This window comes from Dromiciops gliroides, chromosome 4, assembly GCF_019393635.1.
Source record: "Dromiciops gliroides isolate mDroGli1 chromosome 4, mDroGli1.pri, whole genome shotgun sequence".
NCBI classification, from domain to species: Eukaryota; Metazoa; Chordata; class Mammalia; order Microbiotheria; family Microbiotheriidae; genus Dromiciops; species Dromiciops gliroides.
In genome coordinates, this window is record NC_057864.1 from 150,513,377 (window position 1) to 150,533,117 (window position 19,741).

General features: G+C 38.5%; 1 protein-coding gene across 1 annotated transcript in view; it reads right to left on the reverse strand.

Annotated features, from left to right (window-relative positions):
- Positions 1 to 2,908: 2,908 nt before the first annotated feature.
- ABCB10 (ATP binding cassette subfamily B member 10) overlaps positions 2,909 to 19,741 on the reverse strand; it is a 34,108-nt gene continuing 17,275 nt past the window's right edge. The window contains exons 6-13 of the mRNA XM_043964386.1: positions 19,048 to 19,183; positions 16,022 to 16,117; positions 15,689 to 15,898; positions 11,580 to 11,659; positions 8,397 to 8,577; positions 5,518 to 5,561; positions 4,611 to 4,645; positions 2,909 to 3,869 (exon numbers count right to left, since the gene is read on the reverse strand). Coding sequence (XP_043820321.1) covers positions 3,638 to 3,869; positions 4,611 to 4,645; positions 5,518 to 5,561; positions 8,397 to 8,577; positions 11,580 to 11,659; positions 15,689 to 15,898; positions 16,022 to 16,117; positions 19,048 to 19,183 — 1,014 coding nt within the window. The 3' untranslated portion in view covers positions 2,909 to 3,637. The remainder of the gene's footprint in view (positions 3,870 to 4,610; positions 4,646 to 5,517; positions 5,562 to 8,396; positions 8,578 to 11,579; positions 11,660 to 15,688; positions 15,899 to 16,021; positions 16,118 to 19,047; positions 19,184 to 19,741) is intronic.

Here is a 19,741-nt window from a genome sequence, read left to right on the forward strand (position 1 = left end):
CTTCTCTGGCTTTTCCACCATACTCCGTTCTCCCCCATTGCCAGTATGTCATTGCTCCTCCTACCTCTTCTCAGCTTTCTTTTGTGTGTGGTCTTCCTCTGTTAGATTGTAGGCTCCTTGAGGGCAGGGGCACTTTTTTTTGTATTTGTATCCAAAGTGCCTGGCACACTTTGGTGGTTAATAAATATTTGACTATTGACTTCAAAAGTTCTCAGAATCTGTAAATGAATCTATTGCCATGGCAACCAATTACCCTACATATTTACTCCAGGTAGCTAGAAGGTATTATACATGATTTATTTATTTATTTATTTTTTTTTGCAGGGCAATGGGGGTTAAGTGACTTGCCCAGGGTCACACAGCTAGTAAGTGTCAAGTGTCTGAGGCCGGATTTGAACTCGGGTACTCCTGAATCCAGGGCCAGTGCTTTATCCACTGCGCCACCTAGCTGCCCCCTACATGATTTATAAAAATAAAATAATAGGGCAGCTAAGTGGCACAGTGGATAGAACACTGGCCCTGGATTCTGGAGGACCTGAGTTCAAATCCAGCCTCAGACACTTGACACTTACTAGCTGTGTGACCCTGGGCAAGTCACTTAACCCCAGTTGCCTCACCAAAATAATAATAATAATAATAATCTACATGATGAAGTATCATAGAAAGAATGCTTTTCCCGTAGGAAATTTGGTGGTGGGGGGGTTGCTATTAATTTTTTTTCAAATTCATATTGCAAAGTGTTGTTGTTTTATGCTTGAATCTACATAGATTCTAGTTGGTGGCCCAATGTACACTTAGATGAAAAATGACACTAATTAGTAGTTATAAATTTTAATCCAAGATGTAAAACTTTACAGAAAAAAAAATTAATAGGGCAATGCTAGACAATAATTATAGTGATCACATTTGGAAATATCTCTGTTGGATAAGGAGATTTCTCATGGATTTAGCTTTAATTGTGCTTATTTTTTTTCTTTTGCAGGACCTCAGTAGTGACATATATAAAATAAAGAATACAGATAAATCTTGTTAAAGTGATTGTCACAGATGCACTTTTTTTTTTTTGCTGATTCAAAATATATGGCAATTTATTAATTCCCTTATGTGGAAATAAAATTTAACATTCGATGCTTTTGTTTCTTTTGTTCACATACACACTTTCACTCTCTCACAGATACAGCCTTTCATTGCAACCAGAAAATTAATTAAGACTTAGCATGTAGGAAAACTTTCATTTTAAGAAATCACTTCCTAGTTATCACCAACTTGAATTAAGTACAAAAAGCATGTTTTGAGGCAACGTGAAAATTGATGGTACTGATATAGAAAATAAGTCCAATGGTTTTCAGCCTTGCTTTTAGGAATTTAAGATATAAGACTGCTGCTATGAATGAAAGAAAAATAGGCTGTTTAAGTTTTACATTCAACAGTGATTAGTTTTTAATTGTAATTACTGTTTTTGTCTTATAAAACAAAAGATGCTAAAAATAAAAGATCTCCAAATGTTTCAAGGTTAGAAATCTCAATTTCTCAGCCTTAAATTCAAGGAAATTTAACCAGCATATACAAAGTTGAAAATGTTGGTTTGCTTGAGAAATGAGTCATTTTTTAGGTTATTCACCAAGCCCACAACCTAGAAGTAAATAAAATTCATTGAATGATATCAAGTGGAGGAGTGTCAGCTGGGTGACAGTTCTTGTTTCCCAAAGCATCCATATTAACACGTACTTGTATTAAATAAAAATATATAGAATGAGTATCCCCTATTTTGAAGCTCTCCAGCATATCATAGCACAAAGTTGTTAAAAACAAATATCATGGGGCAGCTAGGTAGCGCAGTAGATAAAGCACCAGCCCAGGATTCAGGAGGATCTGAGTTCAAATCTGGCCTCAGACACTTGATACTTACGAGCTGTGTGACCCTGGGCAAGTCACTTAACCCTTATTGCCCCACCAAAACAAATCAAAACAAACAAACAAAATATCGTCTTCAAGTTCTGCCCCATGTATTCCGAAATAAATTCACATACCCTTCAAACAGGAGAAGAATGTGATACAATATCAATTTACCCTTTACCCATTTTAAGTTTCTAATTTTATATATAGTTCTTAAAATTATGTACTAAGGCTTAGCACATACAGTTAAAACAATGATCACAGCATTGAAAAGGAAAAACAATACTGAAAGACATCAGAACCCTGATTGATGCAAAGACTTCCAAATTTCAAAGGAATTACAGTGAAGTCTGCCTTCTGTAAAGGCTGCCTTTGTCATATTGGCTTAAAAAAAAAAAGCGGGGGAGGAAGTGGGGGTGGAGTTGGGGAGGGGGTTGAGTACATTTTATCAGTGATGGCCAGTGTACTGATTTGTTTTCCTTAAGCATACATTCTTTTTTTTTTTTTTACAATCCACAAGTGTTATTTTTATCAGTTCTTTCTATAGGGGTGCATAATAAGCTTCCTCATTAGTTCCTTGGGATTGTCTTAGATCATTGCACTGCAGAGAGTAGTTAAGTCATTCACAATTGCTCTTTGAACAATACTGCTGTCACTACATACAGTGTCCTCTCAGCTCTGCTTACTTCACTATACATCGATGTTCATTAGTCTTTCAAGGTTTTTTGGGGATCGTCCTGTTTGTTATTTCCTGTAGCACAAGTCCATTCCACTACAATCATATAACACAGCTTTTTCCATCATTCCTCAATTGATGGACATTCCTTCAATTCTCAATTCTTAGTCTCCACCAAGAGTTGCTATAAATATTTTTTTGTACAATTTTCCCCCCTTTTCTCTTTTTCATGATTACTATTAACTGTTTCCCTTCCATCCTATTCCCTTTCCCATGATATTTATTCTATTATCCATCTTCTTTCATCCTATCACTCTTCAAAAGGGATTTGCCCCTGTCTGTCCCCTCCCCCACTCTGCCCTTCTTTTTTTTGCCCCTCTCTCTTTATCCCCTTCCCCTCCTATTTTCCTGCAGAGTTACAGAGATTACTCCACTCAATTGAGTGTGTCCATTATTCCCTCTTAAGGGTACATTCTTACAAGGGGGGGGGGGGGTCTACTGGAGACCAGGAGCAATCACTGAGAATGAACAGTTATATAAAACGGGACGAAAGAGAATCGATAAAAAAATATGTTTTAAAAGGGCTGCATTCTCATTTTATGTAGCTCTCCCAAGAAAGCAACACGAAGCTGGCAGAACATTGCTTAGAGAATTACACAGAAGGTTAAACTGGCCTATAGTAATCAGGTTTTTTAATTTAATTTCCCTTTTTAAAATTGTCATTTGACAATGTTTCCAATGTATATAACAAGAGGCAAAAGAAAATGATATGTCACACTATATTCTAGTATATAACAAGACAAAGAATTATATAAAACCTTGAAATAATTTTGGTGGTTTGGACATAGAAAGTTACAATAATTATTAAAACTCTGAATAAAAATGTTTTGAACACAGTTAAGTTTCAAAACAGTATTTTATACACTTTGCAAAAATATATATTTCAAATAACTTGAAGTTTAAATTATAGATTTTATATATATCCTCCAAGCTTTTTTTCCCCTGACTTCTGCTTTATTTTAAAGTCTCTGGCATAGATTTACTATATTTATAGTGTACATTTCATTATGCTGAAATAAAGCTTTGCTTTTTCATTAATTTTCTATATAGCCCATCTGGATTTGAAAGAAGTTCTTCATGTTTTCCACATTCAGTAATTTTCCCTTGATCAAGAACAGCAACCATGTTAGCATTTTTAATGGTAGACAGGCGATGGGCAATAATCAACACTGTCCTTCCTTCCATTAATCGATCCAGAGCTTCTTGTACAAGATGCTCGTTTTCAGCATCCAGTGCACTTTCAGAGGAAAAAAAAAAGACACAAAGAAAACAAAATGTTATTCAAAAACCATAAGTGCTCATGCATATTACATACTTGTGTATTTATTGTGAAGTACTACCCTTTCATTAGTGTTGAATTTATGATACTAAAAATTGCTTCCTGGTTCGAGTGAAGCATGTTAAAAGAAAAAATAATCTTGACAATCTTCTTAGCTTCATGAAAGGACTAGTAAATAAAGGCATTTTGCAATACAGCAGCAATATGGGGAAAGAACATGGAATACTGACCCAAGAGACCTGGGTTAAAACCATTAGCATAGGATTGAAACTTAGCTGAGTGATTTTGGGCAAACTGCCCTAGTTCTCAGTTCAACTATCTGAAAACTGATTCTAATACTTATAATTATTTACCTCAAAAAGTTAGGAGGAAAGTGCTCTGAAAGATTTAGAGCTCTTTAGAAATAAAAAAAAAAACCTCATTACTTTGCAGTGTCTGAAAATGAGGGAGAAAAATTATGTTTAAGTGAATTACTAGCAAGTATTTGACAGGGAACAGAATGACAAATTACATCTTTCCCAGGTATTATCTTCTAAATGCAAAAGAGTTTGCAATAAAGACCATACAAAATAATCAAGATGGGGAAAAAATGGCATATCTGTATTTTTTTTTTCCAGTTCGTTTTACAGAATGAAAAGCATTTGCTAAGGCTAGAATATAATCTAACAAAAAATGTGTCTGTTTTTCAATTATTCTCACCTGGTTGCTTCATCCAGTAGAAGAATTTTGGGATTCTGAAAAATATATTTAATTAGGAGATAAGTAAAATGCCAAATAGTCCATACTATATAGTATCAAGTACAATTCCATAAAAGGAAAAGTTGTTAACATTTATTAAAATCTCTCACTTCCCTTTTTGACAAGAACTGATGAGAACTCAGTGTTTCATGAACCTAGAAGTATAGATTACCTCAGAGAGAACTACCTCTTTGATTATAAAAGCTGGGAAAGCACTATAGCAGAAATTAAGTTTAGACTAATATCTTATACCCTTTTGGACAATAAATTTTAAATGACACTATGATCTGATTAAAGATAACATAAAAAATAGAAGAAAGCAAATCACATATATAATTTCTGTTTGCCTCAGTTTCCTCATCTGTAAAATGGGGATAATAATAGCACCTACCTCCCAAGGTTGTTGTAAGGAACAAATGCGATAATAATATCAAGGCACGGGAGCAGCTAGGTGGCGCAGTGGATAAAGCACTGGCCTTGGATTCAGGAGGACCTGAGTTCAAATCTAGCCTCAGACACTTGACACTTACTAGCTGTGTGACCCTGGGCAAGTCACTTAACCCTCATTGCTCAGCAAAAACCAAAAACCAACCAAACAAACAAAAAAATAATAATAATATCAAGGCACTTAACACAGTGCCTGGCACATAGTGAATGCTATATAAATGTTAGCTGTTATTAATCTATAAATGCTAGCTCCCATTATTATTGCTGCTACTACTACTACCACTATTACTACTCTCTGACAGGAACATTAAAATTATTTTATATGTTCACCTTTTATCTTCACACCCATATTCCAAACTACAAACCACTGGACTTACATTTCCCGTAATTTCACAGAACAGCCAAATGGTTTCAGGCTTACCTTGAGCAGAGCACGAGCAATTGCAATACGTTGTTTCTGCCCACCTGATGATGAAAATAATTTTTAAAGTTAACCTTTAAACAAAATTTTTCTGACTCCTTCCTTCCCTTTTCTCTTATCCAAGTCTTCTTGTACATAATGATTAAGATGGAAATATTTTACAGAAAAACCTGGAAAGACTTACATGAACTGATAAATTATTAGTGAATTAGACTAGTTGGCAACCTGATGTGAGTGTGTGTATTTCTGAACACCCACCTATCATACCTTTCCCTTCTCACCCTGCCCTACTCTCCCCAGTCGCCCTAAAAGGTCAGACAGTGCATAGGTAGTGGTAAGAGGTAGAGAAAGATTGTGCTGGAGTACAAAAAACCTTTCCAGTTCACATGTTTTGTAGTGGAAAGAGTTTTAGTTTTCTATTAGAGTTTCTATTGTGACCTATGTGGCTTTAGGCAAGTCAAATTATTTGGGAATTCTTTTCTATTTTAAAAATAAACAAAACAAAATAAACAAAACAAAGGAGTTGGACTATCTCATCCTTAACGTCTCTTTCAGCTCTAAATCCCATAATTTTATTTCCTTCCTCTAACACCTGGTTTAAGGCAAAGAAGGATGTTGGGGGCGGGGCGGGGGCGGTGGCAGCAGCACACACAGGCTTGGTGGTGGGAAGAGACAGAAAGTAGGACTTTGATCATCCCTGTTGTCATCCTACCTTTTCCTCATTCCTCCACATTTAGAGTTGGAAGGGACCTCACAGACCAAGTAGTTCAACCCCAACATTTTAAAGAGGAAAAATCGAGGCCCAGAGAGGGCAGGTGATGTGACCAGTTTACTCGAGACAGAGGAGGAATCTGGTCCCAAGTGAATTCAGTACACTTCCTACTGGACCCTGGCGTCTCTCACAACCCAATGGACCAGACGACCTCTAAGTCTCCTTCCAGCACTCTTATAACCACAAAGGGGTACAATTGTATCTTTTCCCACTTTCCTAAGACATTCAATTAAAATCTACAAATAAAAATGAGTACATCAGTCATCTCAATGGAAGACATAACACTGGTGGAAGTAATGAGATAATGAATATTAGTAGTACTTATAAAATGCTAAAGCACTATTCATATGTGTCCTTGTTGTTTACTTCTGTCTGACTCTTCATGACCCATTTGGGGTTTTTTGGACAAAAATACAGGAATGGGGGGCAGTTAAGTAGTGCAGTGGATAGAGCTCCAGCCCTGGATTCAGGAGGACCTGAGTTCAAATCTGACCTCAGACACTTAACACTAGCTGTGTGAACCGGGGCAAGGCACTTAACCCTCATTGCCCTGCCCCCCCAAAAAATACAGGAGTGGTTTGCCATTTCCTTCTCCAGCTCATTTTACAAATGAGGAAACTGAGGCAAACAGGGTTAAGTGACTTGCCCAGGGTCACATAGCTAGTAAGTGTCTTAGGGCAAATTTGAACTTGGGTCTTTCTTAGCAAAAGATGATATTGCCAAGTAGTAGCCAACTACAATCCTTCTGGTAATATGGAGGAACACTGGACCTTATCATCTGCCCTGTCAATCACACCCCGTACATCCCTGGCCTGCCAACATGCCCTTGACCTAGCCATCTCCTTTGCTACAGAATCCTAGGGCCTTTTCATGTGCCCTGCAGCTGAACACTCCTTTGTGTGTTCTTGCTCCTTTGAAGCTGGGCCTTTTTCGTCCTTCTAGTGGTATCTCTAGTTCTTAGCATAGTGCTGGCACTTCATAGGTGCTTCTCTTCATTCGTACAATCTGCCACATAGAGCTGTACAAATTGAACCTGATCCTTCTTCCACATTATAGCTCCTTTGTAAATTCCCCCCAACCCCAAACTTCTTTCCTTCAGGTAAGCATCCCTATTTCCTTCAGCTACTCTACATTTGGTAATTTCCACACCACATATAGCCCTGGGTGCCATCCTCCAGATGTTGTCTCTGCTTCAAGGGTGGCAACCAGAATGGAACACAGTAGTCAGGCAACGGATATTTATCAAGCACATACTATGTGGCAGGTACTATGCTAAGTGCTGGGGATATCAAGAAAGGCAAAAAACCAGTCCCTGCTTTAACAGAGCTCACAGTCTAATTGGGGAGACAATAGGCAAACAAGTATGTGCACACAAGATGTGGACAGGGTGCCAAGATTAAGGGGGATTAGGAAAGGATCCTGCAACTCTAGCTGGACCCTGAAGGATGTTAGAGAAGCCAGGAGGCAGAGGAGGAGAGAGAGAATTCTAGGCCTGCATTACTGCCAGTGAAAATGCCTTCCCTGGGTGAGGAACAGCAAGGATAGATATCAGTGGATTGCAAGGGGAGTGAAGTAGAAGACTGAAAAGGCAGGTGGAGCCAGCTTATGAAGGAAGGGCTTTGAAAGCCAAACAGGATTTTATATCTGATCCTGGCAGTGATCTCTTTCCAGAAGTGATCTGGCACAGAGTACCTTGGGCCTTCTGTCTCTATCTAAACAACAAACTCCTATTAGTTCAGTGGGTAGAATACAGACCAGGGAAAGGAAAATGCCGACTCCCAGTTTTGCTTTTGATTCATTGTGTCCAATGCTTCAAGCAGGTTACTTTGCTTTAGGCCTCTCTATTATCTTCGTCCTCCTAGATAGTGCCAAGTTATCTTGAATCGTAATAACTATTTATGGATCCCTTATGGTTATTTTGTTTGCTTTTTTTTTTGTACATAAACAGATACTCTAGAAAGTTTTGAGCATACTATAAACCAGAATGACTCAAATCTATTTGTCAAATAGAACATGCCCCCCAAAAGTGCAATAAATAATTTATTACCAATCTTTTTGCTTCAAAAATAAACAAACACATAAATAAACAAAATAAATGAAGGCCTACCTGAAAGAAGAACACCTTTTTCCCCAACCACAGTATCAAAGCCTTGAGGAAAATTGTTGATGAAAGTAGCAGCGTTAGCTATGTCAGCAACTTTCTGGATCTCTTCAGGAGTCACCAGGGAAGGGTTGTCTGCACCATAAGCAATGTTTTCAGCAATTGAGCAAGAGAACAGAATAGGCTCCTGCAGATTGAAACACATCACTTATTGTAGATAGAGCAGTAGTCTCCAAACATCTCTGCTAAATATAATTAAATTTACACTTTCAAGTGCCTGGTGCAGAACATCAAGTTTCTTAGGATATGTGACAGTGAGTAGGGAGGGCAAGTGATCAGTGAGGTAAATCAACTTACTTTACTAGAAGACTGACAGGCTTCAGGGGAACCTTAAACTAGTGTCAGAGACCTGTTGGCAGGCATACGTGTGTCAACACACCCACACACCCACACACCAGTGCCAAGAATAATAACACTGTAGCAACTGAGGAACTGCGATCTGTGTCCATTTCTACACTTTTAAACTTAGCTCCTGTACCACCTTTCTGCACAACTGAGACCCTCATTGGCCCATAATTTCCCCTTTCTAAATGATATTGGGGCACAAGTACAACCAACTCCAAGGGGCAGGCTTCTGGGAATGTGACCTTTGGCAAGTTACTTTATCTCTGATTCAATTTCCTTGTGAATAAAACAGATTAGAGTAGTGTGTCAAGATAATGGAATGTGAAAGATGAGATTTAGCAGATACTCAGGGGCCCACCTGGAGATTACTAGATTGTAAGCACATCTGGCTGGTATTTAAGGGTACTTAAGAAGGCATGGGGGCACCTAGATGGCTCAGTGGATAAAGCACAGACCCTGGATTCAGGAGGACCTGAGTTGAAATCCAACCTCAGACACTTGACACTAGCTGTGTGACCCTGGGCAAGTCACTTAACCCTCATTGCCCCACAGGAAAAAAAAAAAAAAAGAAGGCATGGTACTTAAGAAGCTAAAAACTTTGAACTTTACATCAAGACCACCTTTGGGTCTAGTGAACCAATGAATTTGAATGACACTAGCCAATCAGCTTAAAGAACCTCCCATTTCTGGGAGGGGAACATGAAGCAGGAAGCAGATGCTGGGGAGAAGCTTCTTCCTCTTTTGGTGCCAGACTTCGGTGTGGGGGCAGAGGACTTCAGAAGTGAGAGGTTTAGGAAGGTGAGGATTTCCAGGCTATAATAAATCTGTTCTCAATCTTTCTCTTTCTTTTACTATCTTTCATTAAGCCCTTAAAAAACCTAAACTCAGGGGCAGCTAGGTGGTGCAGTGGATGGAGCACCGGCCCTGGAGTCAGGAGTACCTGAGTTCGGATCTAGCCTCAGACACTTAACACTTACTAGCTGTGTGACTCTGGGCAAGTCACTTAACCCCAATTCCCTCACTAAAACAAAACAAAACAAAAAACCCCTAAACTCGTTTATTAGTGATTTTAGTCAGTTTGCCCCTGGGGGGACAGATTAGAACCCACATTTAGAATTTTAAATTACACAGAAGCTTGGTTGGGGCTCCCTGGATACAGTGCCAGGCCTAGAGTCAGGAAGACTCATCTTCATGAGTTTAAATCTGGTCTCACTTAACAAGCTGTGTGACCCTGGGCAAGTCACTTGACACTATTTGCCTCAGTTTCCTCCTGTCAAATGAGCTGGATAAAGAAATGGCAAACCACTCCAGTATCTTTGCCAAGAAAACCCCAAATGGGGTCATGAAGAGTTGGACACGACTGAAACAACTAAGCAAAATCAGACTGTAATGCTGCATTTCTGTTTGTCTCAGAGGATTCCTGAGAGGATTCAATGAGAGACTGTAAATGTATGAAAGTGCTATATGAACATAATGCATTATGCAAATGTTGTCATCTTATTACACATAACCGAGGCATAGGAACTGCTAAACAAATTTAATAAACTAAAAATATTACACACTGGGGGCCTTTGACATCTCTCCTGCCATGGACAGAGTCCTGGACAGACAAGCCATGGTTCAGGCTCTGATTCTGACCCATAATGGTGGCTTGGCCACTCTCTGAGATTGTAAGTTGGAAAGAAGGTGTTGGTGTACATTGGTACAGGAACTTTCCTCACCTGGGGGTTCCTTATATAATAAGTGAAAATAATAATGTAACGATTGGAATGACGCCACCTGCTGGAGACTTACTGTAGAAGAGTTCCGCCCATGAAGCAAAGGTCTTTGAGGGCAAGACCAGGAGTCTTTTCTTTGGCGGTAGGAAGTGACGCGGGCTAGTGAGAGGAAGAAGGAAGAGACTGGCGCTCGCTCTTAGTCTCTTTTTCCTTTGGACTCTGGTGGAGGGTGGAGCTAGAAATGTGCTCTCCCTTTAATAGATAGGAATCTAGGCCTTTCTCTCTCTTTACCAAATTCTTATTCTCCTTAATAAATGCTTAAAAGTCTAACTCTTTCTAAAGCTTATAATTTATTGGCGACCACTCATTAGATATTTTAGACAGTTCAGCTAGAATTTTAGCCCTTAACAATAATATAATAAATCTAACCCTTCTCCCTGTTTTTATTTGCATTTCTCTCATATAACTTTACCAGCAGCCATTCTAGCAACAGGGAACTGGCAGATCTTGAGCAATTATTAAGAATTTCGGTTTACCTGACAATGCATTTCTAGAGCTGCTTGCCTTAAATTCAAAGCAAAGGGAAATGATGAGATAACTGGACACAACTTGAAGTATACAGACCTGACAATGACAAACCCTGTGTCTACTTTTGCTAGGTAATTTTTGAAGCATTTTATCTAGAACAAGATCTGGTGATGGGGAAAGCAAATAAAAAAGTAATTTGAGAAGAAGTAGCAGGAGGTAGAAAAAAAGTTTCAGTCTTTCATAACTGTACACATACTGACTGCCCAACTCTTCTCATGATCCTCAGGACTGACTGCTTCATAGAAGTATCACTTCCTCTAGCAGGCAGTGAAAATTTAGTATTACATCTGTGTGAAGGAAGACCAAACTTCAGGGACGTGTACTTCTTGAATGCTTAAACAATGGCTTAACTGTTCAGTGAAACTTCTATTCTTTCCTTACAGGAAAGTGGCAAGCTAGATAATAAGAAATGACAGCAAAGGAACAGAAGTGAAAGATTCCACAGGAAAACGGAAACAGACTGTCATCATTCCCATACCTGGCTCACTGTCCCAATCTTAGATCTCAGCCAGAATGGATTTAACTGACGGATGTCCTGACCATCGACACTGATAGTTCCTTTTGCAAAGTCAGGGAAAGAAAGAAAAAAATACATTAGGAAGAATGGAAGAATTTATTGATCCTAACCATCAACCCAAAATACATATAAGAAAAATTCTGTGAGGAAATTTCAGATGCAAGCTTCTCATAGATCAAATCCAGAAAGAACCTAAAATTTTAGCAAGTAGAATTAGCTCCAGACAATACGTGTCTAGGGCAATGTCCTTCACAGAACAGTGAGTAGTTGTTGAAGATGACAAGAAAAGTAATCAAAATACAAATCTCAGAAAACAAAGATCAAAGTTATATTCTCTCTTATCCCCATTTGGGATGATGTAAACTCTGGATTTAAACAAGTAATTAACTGGCAACTTTTTCATATTCCTCAGTTTATCTCTCTCTTGAGACAGAGGAAAAAGAACAACCCATGGGTCACATAAGACACTGTACCATTTGCTCACAATTATAATGAGCCCCAAACTTGTATTCACATTCTATTATGGAAACACGATAAGATCATAGCTTTATTATTTAAAGGGACCATCTAGTCCAACCCCTCACTTTTCAGATAAGGAAAATAAGCCCAGAAAAATTAAATGAATTTCCAAGGCCACATAGGTAGTAGGAGACAAAACCAGGTTACAAACCCCGGACCTCTGATGCCAGGGTTCTTTCCACTATATCGTTTCTCTTTGGCAAGGAATCCTTGAACTCAAAAATTCATGGAAAGAGAAGGCAATTTTTCAGTGAAGGTTTTATAAAAGAAAAAGCCTCAAATAGAGCCCAGTAAAGTCCACAATTGCACAACTTGGTGCTCAATGGATTTGGATACACCAGGAGCCAACTAGGTTATTATCTATTTAAAAGGCTACAAGGGGACAGCTAGGTGGTGATAAAGCACCGGCCCTGGATTCAGGAGGAGCTGAGTTCAAATCCAGCCTCAGACACCAGACACTTGACACTTACTAACTGTGTGACCCCCTGGGCAAATCACAACCCTCACTGCCCCACCAAAAAAAAAAAAAAAAAAAGCTATAAAATGTGGCAACAGATTAGGCCTGCTCTGCATAGTGTTCTTACAAAGGTATCCCATGCAGGAGCCAGGAGACACCTTTCTTCTTTCTTAGGGAAGAAATAAGTACAGATAAAACTTTTCAAATTTCATAGTGAACCAAGGTGGTTGAATCAGTGAAGCTCAATGTCAGAAAGTTTCAGACTGTTTTCTTGGTCTAAAATAAAATTGACAAGTATTTATGGAGCACCTCCTATGTGCAAGGAACTGTGCTAGGTGCAGTTACAGGACACCAAGTGGGGTATATAATCCCTGCTATCATGAAAGATGAAAATGTCTTTGGGGAAATAAGACAGAAAATATGAAAAGTTAAATAAAATATGAATAATATTTCAAGATAATAGAAAGATTTGAGAGTGTCAATTGATGTCATAAGATATTAAAGGGGCAGTTAGGTGGCAGATAGAGTGCTGAGCCTGAAGTTTAAATCTGGTCTCAGACACTTACTAGCTGTGTGACCCTAGACAAGTTATTTAACCCTGTTTGCCTCACCTGTCATGACAGATGACAGTTTTCTCAACTGTCAAATGAGCTGGAGAAGGAAATGGCAAACCACTCCAGCATCTTTGCCAAGAAAACCCCAAATGGGATTGACCACAAAGAATCAGACATGACTGAAAAACGAAGGAGCAACAAAGATATTAAACACTCATGAACTCTGCCCAGGTGTGCTGAAAGTATTGAAAAGTACATTTTAAAAATAAGTTATAGGGGCAGCTAGATGGCGCAGTGGACAGAGCACCAGCCCTGGATTCAGGAGTTCCTGAGTTCAAATCCAACCTCAGACACTTGACACTTACTAGCTGTGTGACCTTGGGCAAGTCACTTAACCCCCACTGCCCCGCAAAAAACAAACAAAAAAACCCAAAAAACAAAACAAGAAATCTATTAGTGAGAAGGCTGCCATGGCCAGAGTTCAGGTTTTCTTGGACTTTTGGCTGACATAGAATTTTTAGCAATGTGTCTGAGAACTGGACTTGACTGCATTTTTCCATCTCTAATTTCTTTCTTTTTTTTTTTTGTGAGGCAATTGGGGTTAAGTGACTTGCTCAGGGTCACACAGTAAGTGTCAAGTGTCTGAGGCCGGATTTGAACTCAGGTCCTTCTGAATCCAGGGCAGGTGCTCTATCCACTGCACCACCTAGCTGCCCCTCCCATCTCTAATTTCAAAGGCTGACAAGTGCAATTTGTGAAAACAATTTTCTAACTTTCAGACTGGAGTCAGGGAATTTAAAATCAAGCTCTGACACACGTGCAATTTAAATAGTATTTTCATTAGGAGGAATGTGGGCTAAGTGCTATCAACCTTAAAAGTCTACCAGGAGGGGCAGCTAGGTGGCGCAGTGGATAGAGCCCCGGCCCTGGAGTCATGAGTACCTGAGTTCAAATCCGACCTCAGACACTTAACACTTACTAGCTGTGTGACCCTGGGCAAGTCACTTAACCCCAATTGCCTCACTAAAAAAACCAAAAAAAAAAAAAAAAATCTACCAGGAATTAAATCGTCATATTATGTTTTGGACCCTTTCTCCCTTTAATCTCACTTTGGGGGTGGGCAGCATGCCTACTGTATCTTGTTAAAAGGACTTAAAAATAACTTCCTGAGCCTAAGTTATGCGTGTTATACTCAGGAAGGGTATGCACATATATTTTTTGGTCTGGATCTTTATTTCCACTGGTATAAGGAACTGTGAAATTCCCTCTAGAATTGCATATTTGGCATTACTCTGCAGCTTTTCGCAGTCTTAGAGCTGTCTGAGACATAGAGAAGTGAACTTTTTCTCTGAATAGACTGAAGAATGTCTTCCCATAATGACTGCAGTGTATTTCATCTTACAGGTGAGGAGATGAAGTAGCCAGCCTCATGAGGGCTCTCACATGCCAACAATAACATATGCTTATGACCTCTTCCCAGGCAGAAAATCCAAAAGAACAAAAGCTTGGACCTCCCCAAGAGACAATGATGAGACTAGATTTACAAAGACAAAGCAGCACAGTACAGTGGGAAGAGCACTGGGCTTGCAGTCAGGGCCCTGGGGTTCAATTCCTGGCTCTGCTACTTGTTACCTGAGTGACACTGATCAAGTCATTTAAGCTGCTGGGGTCTTGGTCACCTTATATATAAAATAAGGAAGCTGGATTAGATAAACACTAAGGTTACTTCTAGATCAAAGCCATTTAAAATGTGACGATGAAGAACATAGAAAAGTATATTATGTCCACTGGGGAATTCCTACATACAGTAGCCACTGTGTTGGTTAAGATACCACTTTGGGGGGAAGCTAGGTGGTGCAGTGGATAAAGCACTGGCCCTGGATGCAGGAGGACCTGAGTTCAAATCCAGCCTCAGACACTTGACACTTACTAGCTGTGTGATCCTGGGCAAGTCACTTAACCCCCATTGCCCTACCAAAAAAAAAAAAAAGATATCACTTTGTTTCTCATACAAAATTACTAATATGGTAATATTTTACATAATTGAATATGTATAACATATATTTGATTGCTTACTGCCTCAGGAAGGGAGAGGGGAAGAAAGGAAGGAGGGATAGAATTGGGAATTCAAAACCTTAAATAAAAATGTTTATTATTAAAAATTTTTTTAAATAGTAAACAGTTTTTTAAAAAAAGATTACACTTTCTTGGGTGTGTACCATCCATTGCTTCATTCAGCACTGTGTATAGTGTAGAGGGTATTCAATTTAAGAGTCAGTAAGACTTGGGTCCAAATGCCATCTCTGATACCATATGTGTGATCCTGGACAAGTTATTTAACTTCTCTGGGCTTCATTTTTCTCATCTGTAAATCAGGGAGGTTGGAATCAATGACCTCTGAGGTCTCTTCCAGCTCTAAATATATGATCCTATGGTCCCTCAGTTTGTCCTCACTCCTCACTCATAGCAGGGGATAGAGAGAATTGAAGGACCAAAGTCCTTCTGCCTGGCAATCTAAAGTCTCTACATATAACACTTACCAGATAGAGGATCATACAGCCTTAATAAAAGTGATACCACTGTGGATTTCCCTGAACCACTTGGTCCAACCAGTGCTGTGACAGATCCAGATGGAATTGAAAGGCTAAAATCTTGGAAAATCTTCACCTCTGGGCGAGCTGGATAAGCAAAACTTACTCCTTTGAACTCAAGAGAACCCTGGAAGTTTTCTTCATCTAATGAAATGCCCTCTGAAATATAAGGCAAAACACGTATCATTTCAACAGAAAATCCAACTAGGGACAAAAGTCACATCTGCCAAATCTCTGAATCAACTCCATTTTAAACAACAAGAGAACCCAATGTAAACCCACCATTAAAAGGGAGCATAGGCTTTCTCTCAAGAAGCTCCCAGAGGCGTCCTCCAGCACCTAGGCCTTTCATTAGCTCTGAATAGAAAGAACTCAGGCCTGGGGGAAAAACAAGAAATGCAAACTTAGAAATATAACATCAAGAAATAATGATTTGCCAGAAACTTCTAGGAACATTGGCAACTCTATGAAATCAAAACTTCTGCTGAAAGTCTCATGCTCTTGTACGATTTATGATTCTCATCTTATCCCATTTGTTTCTTAGAGAAGCTTTTTTTAAAGTTAAAGCAGCAAAGTCATAAAAAAAGGCAAGCTGACCCAAAACCTAACTGCATTTGTGTGCACGTCTGTATGTGTGTATTTATCATGTACTTCTTAACTACAAGAAGAGCAATTTATATACGATCTTTTTACAATTGAGGAAAATGAGGTTGAGAGAGAATCTTCCTAGAGAACATTTCACATAGTTAAAGTATATATAATATTTCCCAATTTGTTTAAAGAGCAAGCTAAGAAGTCACAAAGAATTCATTTCCATAGAGTAAGAATTAAAAATGAGAAGGGGAAAAAAAGGCATGTCATAGAGTAAAGACAACCAATCTCAGAGTCAAAAAGCTCTGGGTTCAAGTTTGACCACTGATACATCCTCACTGAGTAGATGTTAGGAAGTTGCTTCATCTTTCAGAGACCAGAAAACTTTCTAATACTCTGTACCAGTAGTTCTCAAAGGATGGTCCGGCGGGGCTCTGAAATCCTTTCAGGTGATCTGAAAGGTCAAAACTTTTTTCATAATAAGATGTTTTAAGCAACAAAAACAAAAGCTCTTTGTGGAGACTTCAATAATTTTTTTTGAAGAATTTAAAGGAGTTTGAGATAAAAAATGTTGAGAACCATTGCCCTACACCAATAGAATTACAAGTCTGAACTCCCCTCACACACACACACACAAAAAAAAAAGTAAAGGAATTTTAAAAGAACAAATTTCAAAGCAACTTCTTCAGAAATCATCTTGCAAGCATCATGTAATTAGTGTTCAATAATAAAAAATCCTAGAAGCCAATGTAACTGAGAGAAGTATAGTCTAGTAGAAGGATGCTGAAGCAAGATAGAATGGATACAATCCATTCAGTGGGTAAACCACTGTTGGCTTAAGTAGGTCACACTGTGAAAGCACCAACAGTTAGGGGGTTCTTACACAAACATATTGTCCTTCTTAGGATATTACTAATTTACTGTTAGCAGGATGTGTGCTTGGACTTGTCTTTCCAGCATATGTGCATTTAACTTTAAGCAATAATGTTTTAAGGTTTAGGTTTTTATAATAAATCATTACAGGAAGGGTCTTTGTTGTATAGGCCCCCACCACAGGATTCAAAGTTTAAGTTCCAAGCTTCCTTAAAGCACTTAAAATAAAATTTGCCAAAATTAAATGCATATGGTTTTCAGAGATTGTCGATTGCATAAAATGAGACACACTTGCATCAGTGGTGAAAGGGACCTGAGAGATAATCTAATTTACACTTTTCATTTCTCACTTGCAGAAACTGAGGTCCCATAGCTAGTTAGTTGCATGGTCAGGTCTCCTGTGTCATCATGCTCTCTTACCACCCACACCCTCTTACCAAATAAATACTTCTTATGATGAGAGCAAGTCAAGTAATGGCCCTATAGATAAACTTCTTATCTCTGTCACTCCTCAAACATTCCCTACTTTGGCTACTACATCTATAGATATTTTTTCTTCCCCATTAGAATGTAAGTTCCTTGAGGGCAAGGACTGTCTTACTTTTTTTGTTTGTATCTTCAGCATCTAACACAGCACACAGTAAGCACTTAATATATGCCTTTTCATGCATTCATTTATGACAATGACATATATTTATAATTCTGACTGGTCAAAGCTGAGATACCCTTTGTGGCCATGAGATAAAATGGAGATAATTCATAACCTTGGCCTCCTTGACACAATACTCTAATCAAATGGCTAAATCAAGTGATTCCAGAAAAGACAGGGCAGTATTTTCCAACCTTTTGGGCTGTGAACTTGCCAGGCTGGAATCACTATTCAGGGACTAGAAATATCTGAGACAAAGTTTGATAATTCTATGAAACATCCAGCCCTCTATTTATATCTATCACCTTACTATCACATCTACACATGTATACTCACAGCAATAATTTTTTTTTTTTTGCAGGGCAATGGGGGTTAAGTGACTTGCCCAGGGTCACACAGCTAGTAAGTGTCAAGTGTCTAAGGCTGGATTTGAACTCAGGTACTCCTGAATCCAGGGCCGGTGCTTTATCCACTGCACCACCTAGCTGCCCCAGCAATAATTTTACGAACAATAAGAGGCCTGTATTCCAAAGAAAAATTGGTCAGAAAATATATAAACAGAATGAAAAATAATAGGAGACAGTGGATTGAGGATCTAGAATGTGACATTTTGAAAAAAAAAATCCTTAAATTTAACTAAAATAACTCCAGGAAACAAACAAACAAACAAACAAACAAAAAAAAATATATATATATATATATATATATATATATATATATATTGGAATCTTAGGGGAAAAGGAGGAAAAGACGCCAAGGGTTAGGTTAAGGTTACATTCTGCTGTAACTGAGCTGTGGTGAAAGCATAATTCAACAAGTGTTTTATGACTACTTGGCAGATATTCCCCAGCTTTGTTAGCAGGGAGGGTGTGAGGAAGGCAGGAAGGCATGGGAATTCAGAAGTACACAGAGGGATCCCTAATAGAGTTGAGGGAGAAGTCAGGAAAGTAAACTTTCCTGACTTTACAATTTTGTCCAGGGCTACTCCTGTTTACCTTCAGTTAGGCAGAACAGGTCTTTTCCAGACATCTGCAAAAACAAACAACTTTGACAGGGCACGACAAAGCAAAAGTTAGATGGAAGGAAGTGAAGGTGACAGAATCATTGGCTTTTATTTCATGTACTATTGGTTAATTTTCCCCTCTAAGTCCATTATTTAAGTGTTGAATTTTAAAATCTTTTTTATATTACTTACCACCAATGCTTATTCCAACCCAGAAAGCATACATTAGGAAAGAAGAGAGTTCACCCACTGTCATGTAGGCACTGCCCATCAGCAATCCACCTTTGTAGAGGACAGAAAGTACAATCAGATTCCCAGAAAATCCTGTCTGTCAAAGGGAAAATACATGGAAATCAGGTCAAAACAAATGGACCATGGCACCAAGAAGCATAGTAAACAATTACAAACAAAAAACTTTTCTCAAATGCTATCTATGAATAAATATTACTGTAGGAAGTAATCTTATCATCATCAAAATATAAACATGAGACTTAATTTGGTGGAAAGAACAAAAACAAAAACCTAAACCATGATGACTGAGCTCAGCCTTGGAGTACAATAGAGAAAATGTACTTCTTTCTTTCTTCACAGAGGTAGAGAACCAGGAGATAGTAAATATTTTGCCAGATATGGTTGACAGATTAGCTGAAATGCTTTTATTCATCTTTCTTTCTTGTTCTATGACAAGGATAACCTTGTAGTGTATCAGGCCTATTACTTCAAGGAATATATATATGTGTATATGCATGTATGTGTATATTTATACATGTATGAGTATATACATAAATATCTGGAATGTGTAAATATATATATATATACATAAACACATGCATATATATAGGATGGGGTACAAATCTATACACACATATATGGATGGGATAGGGAT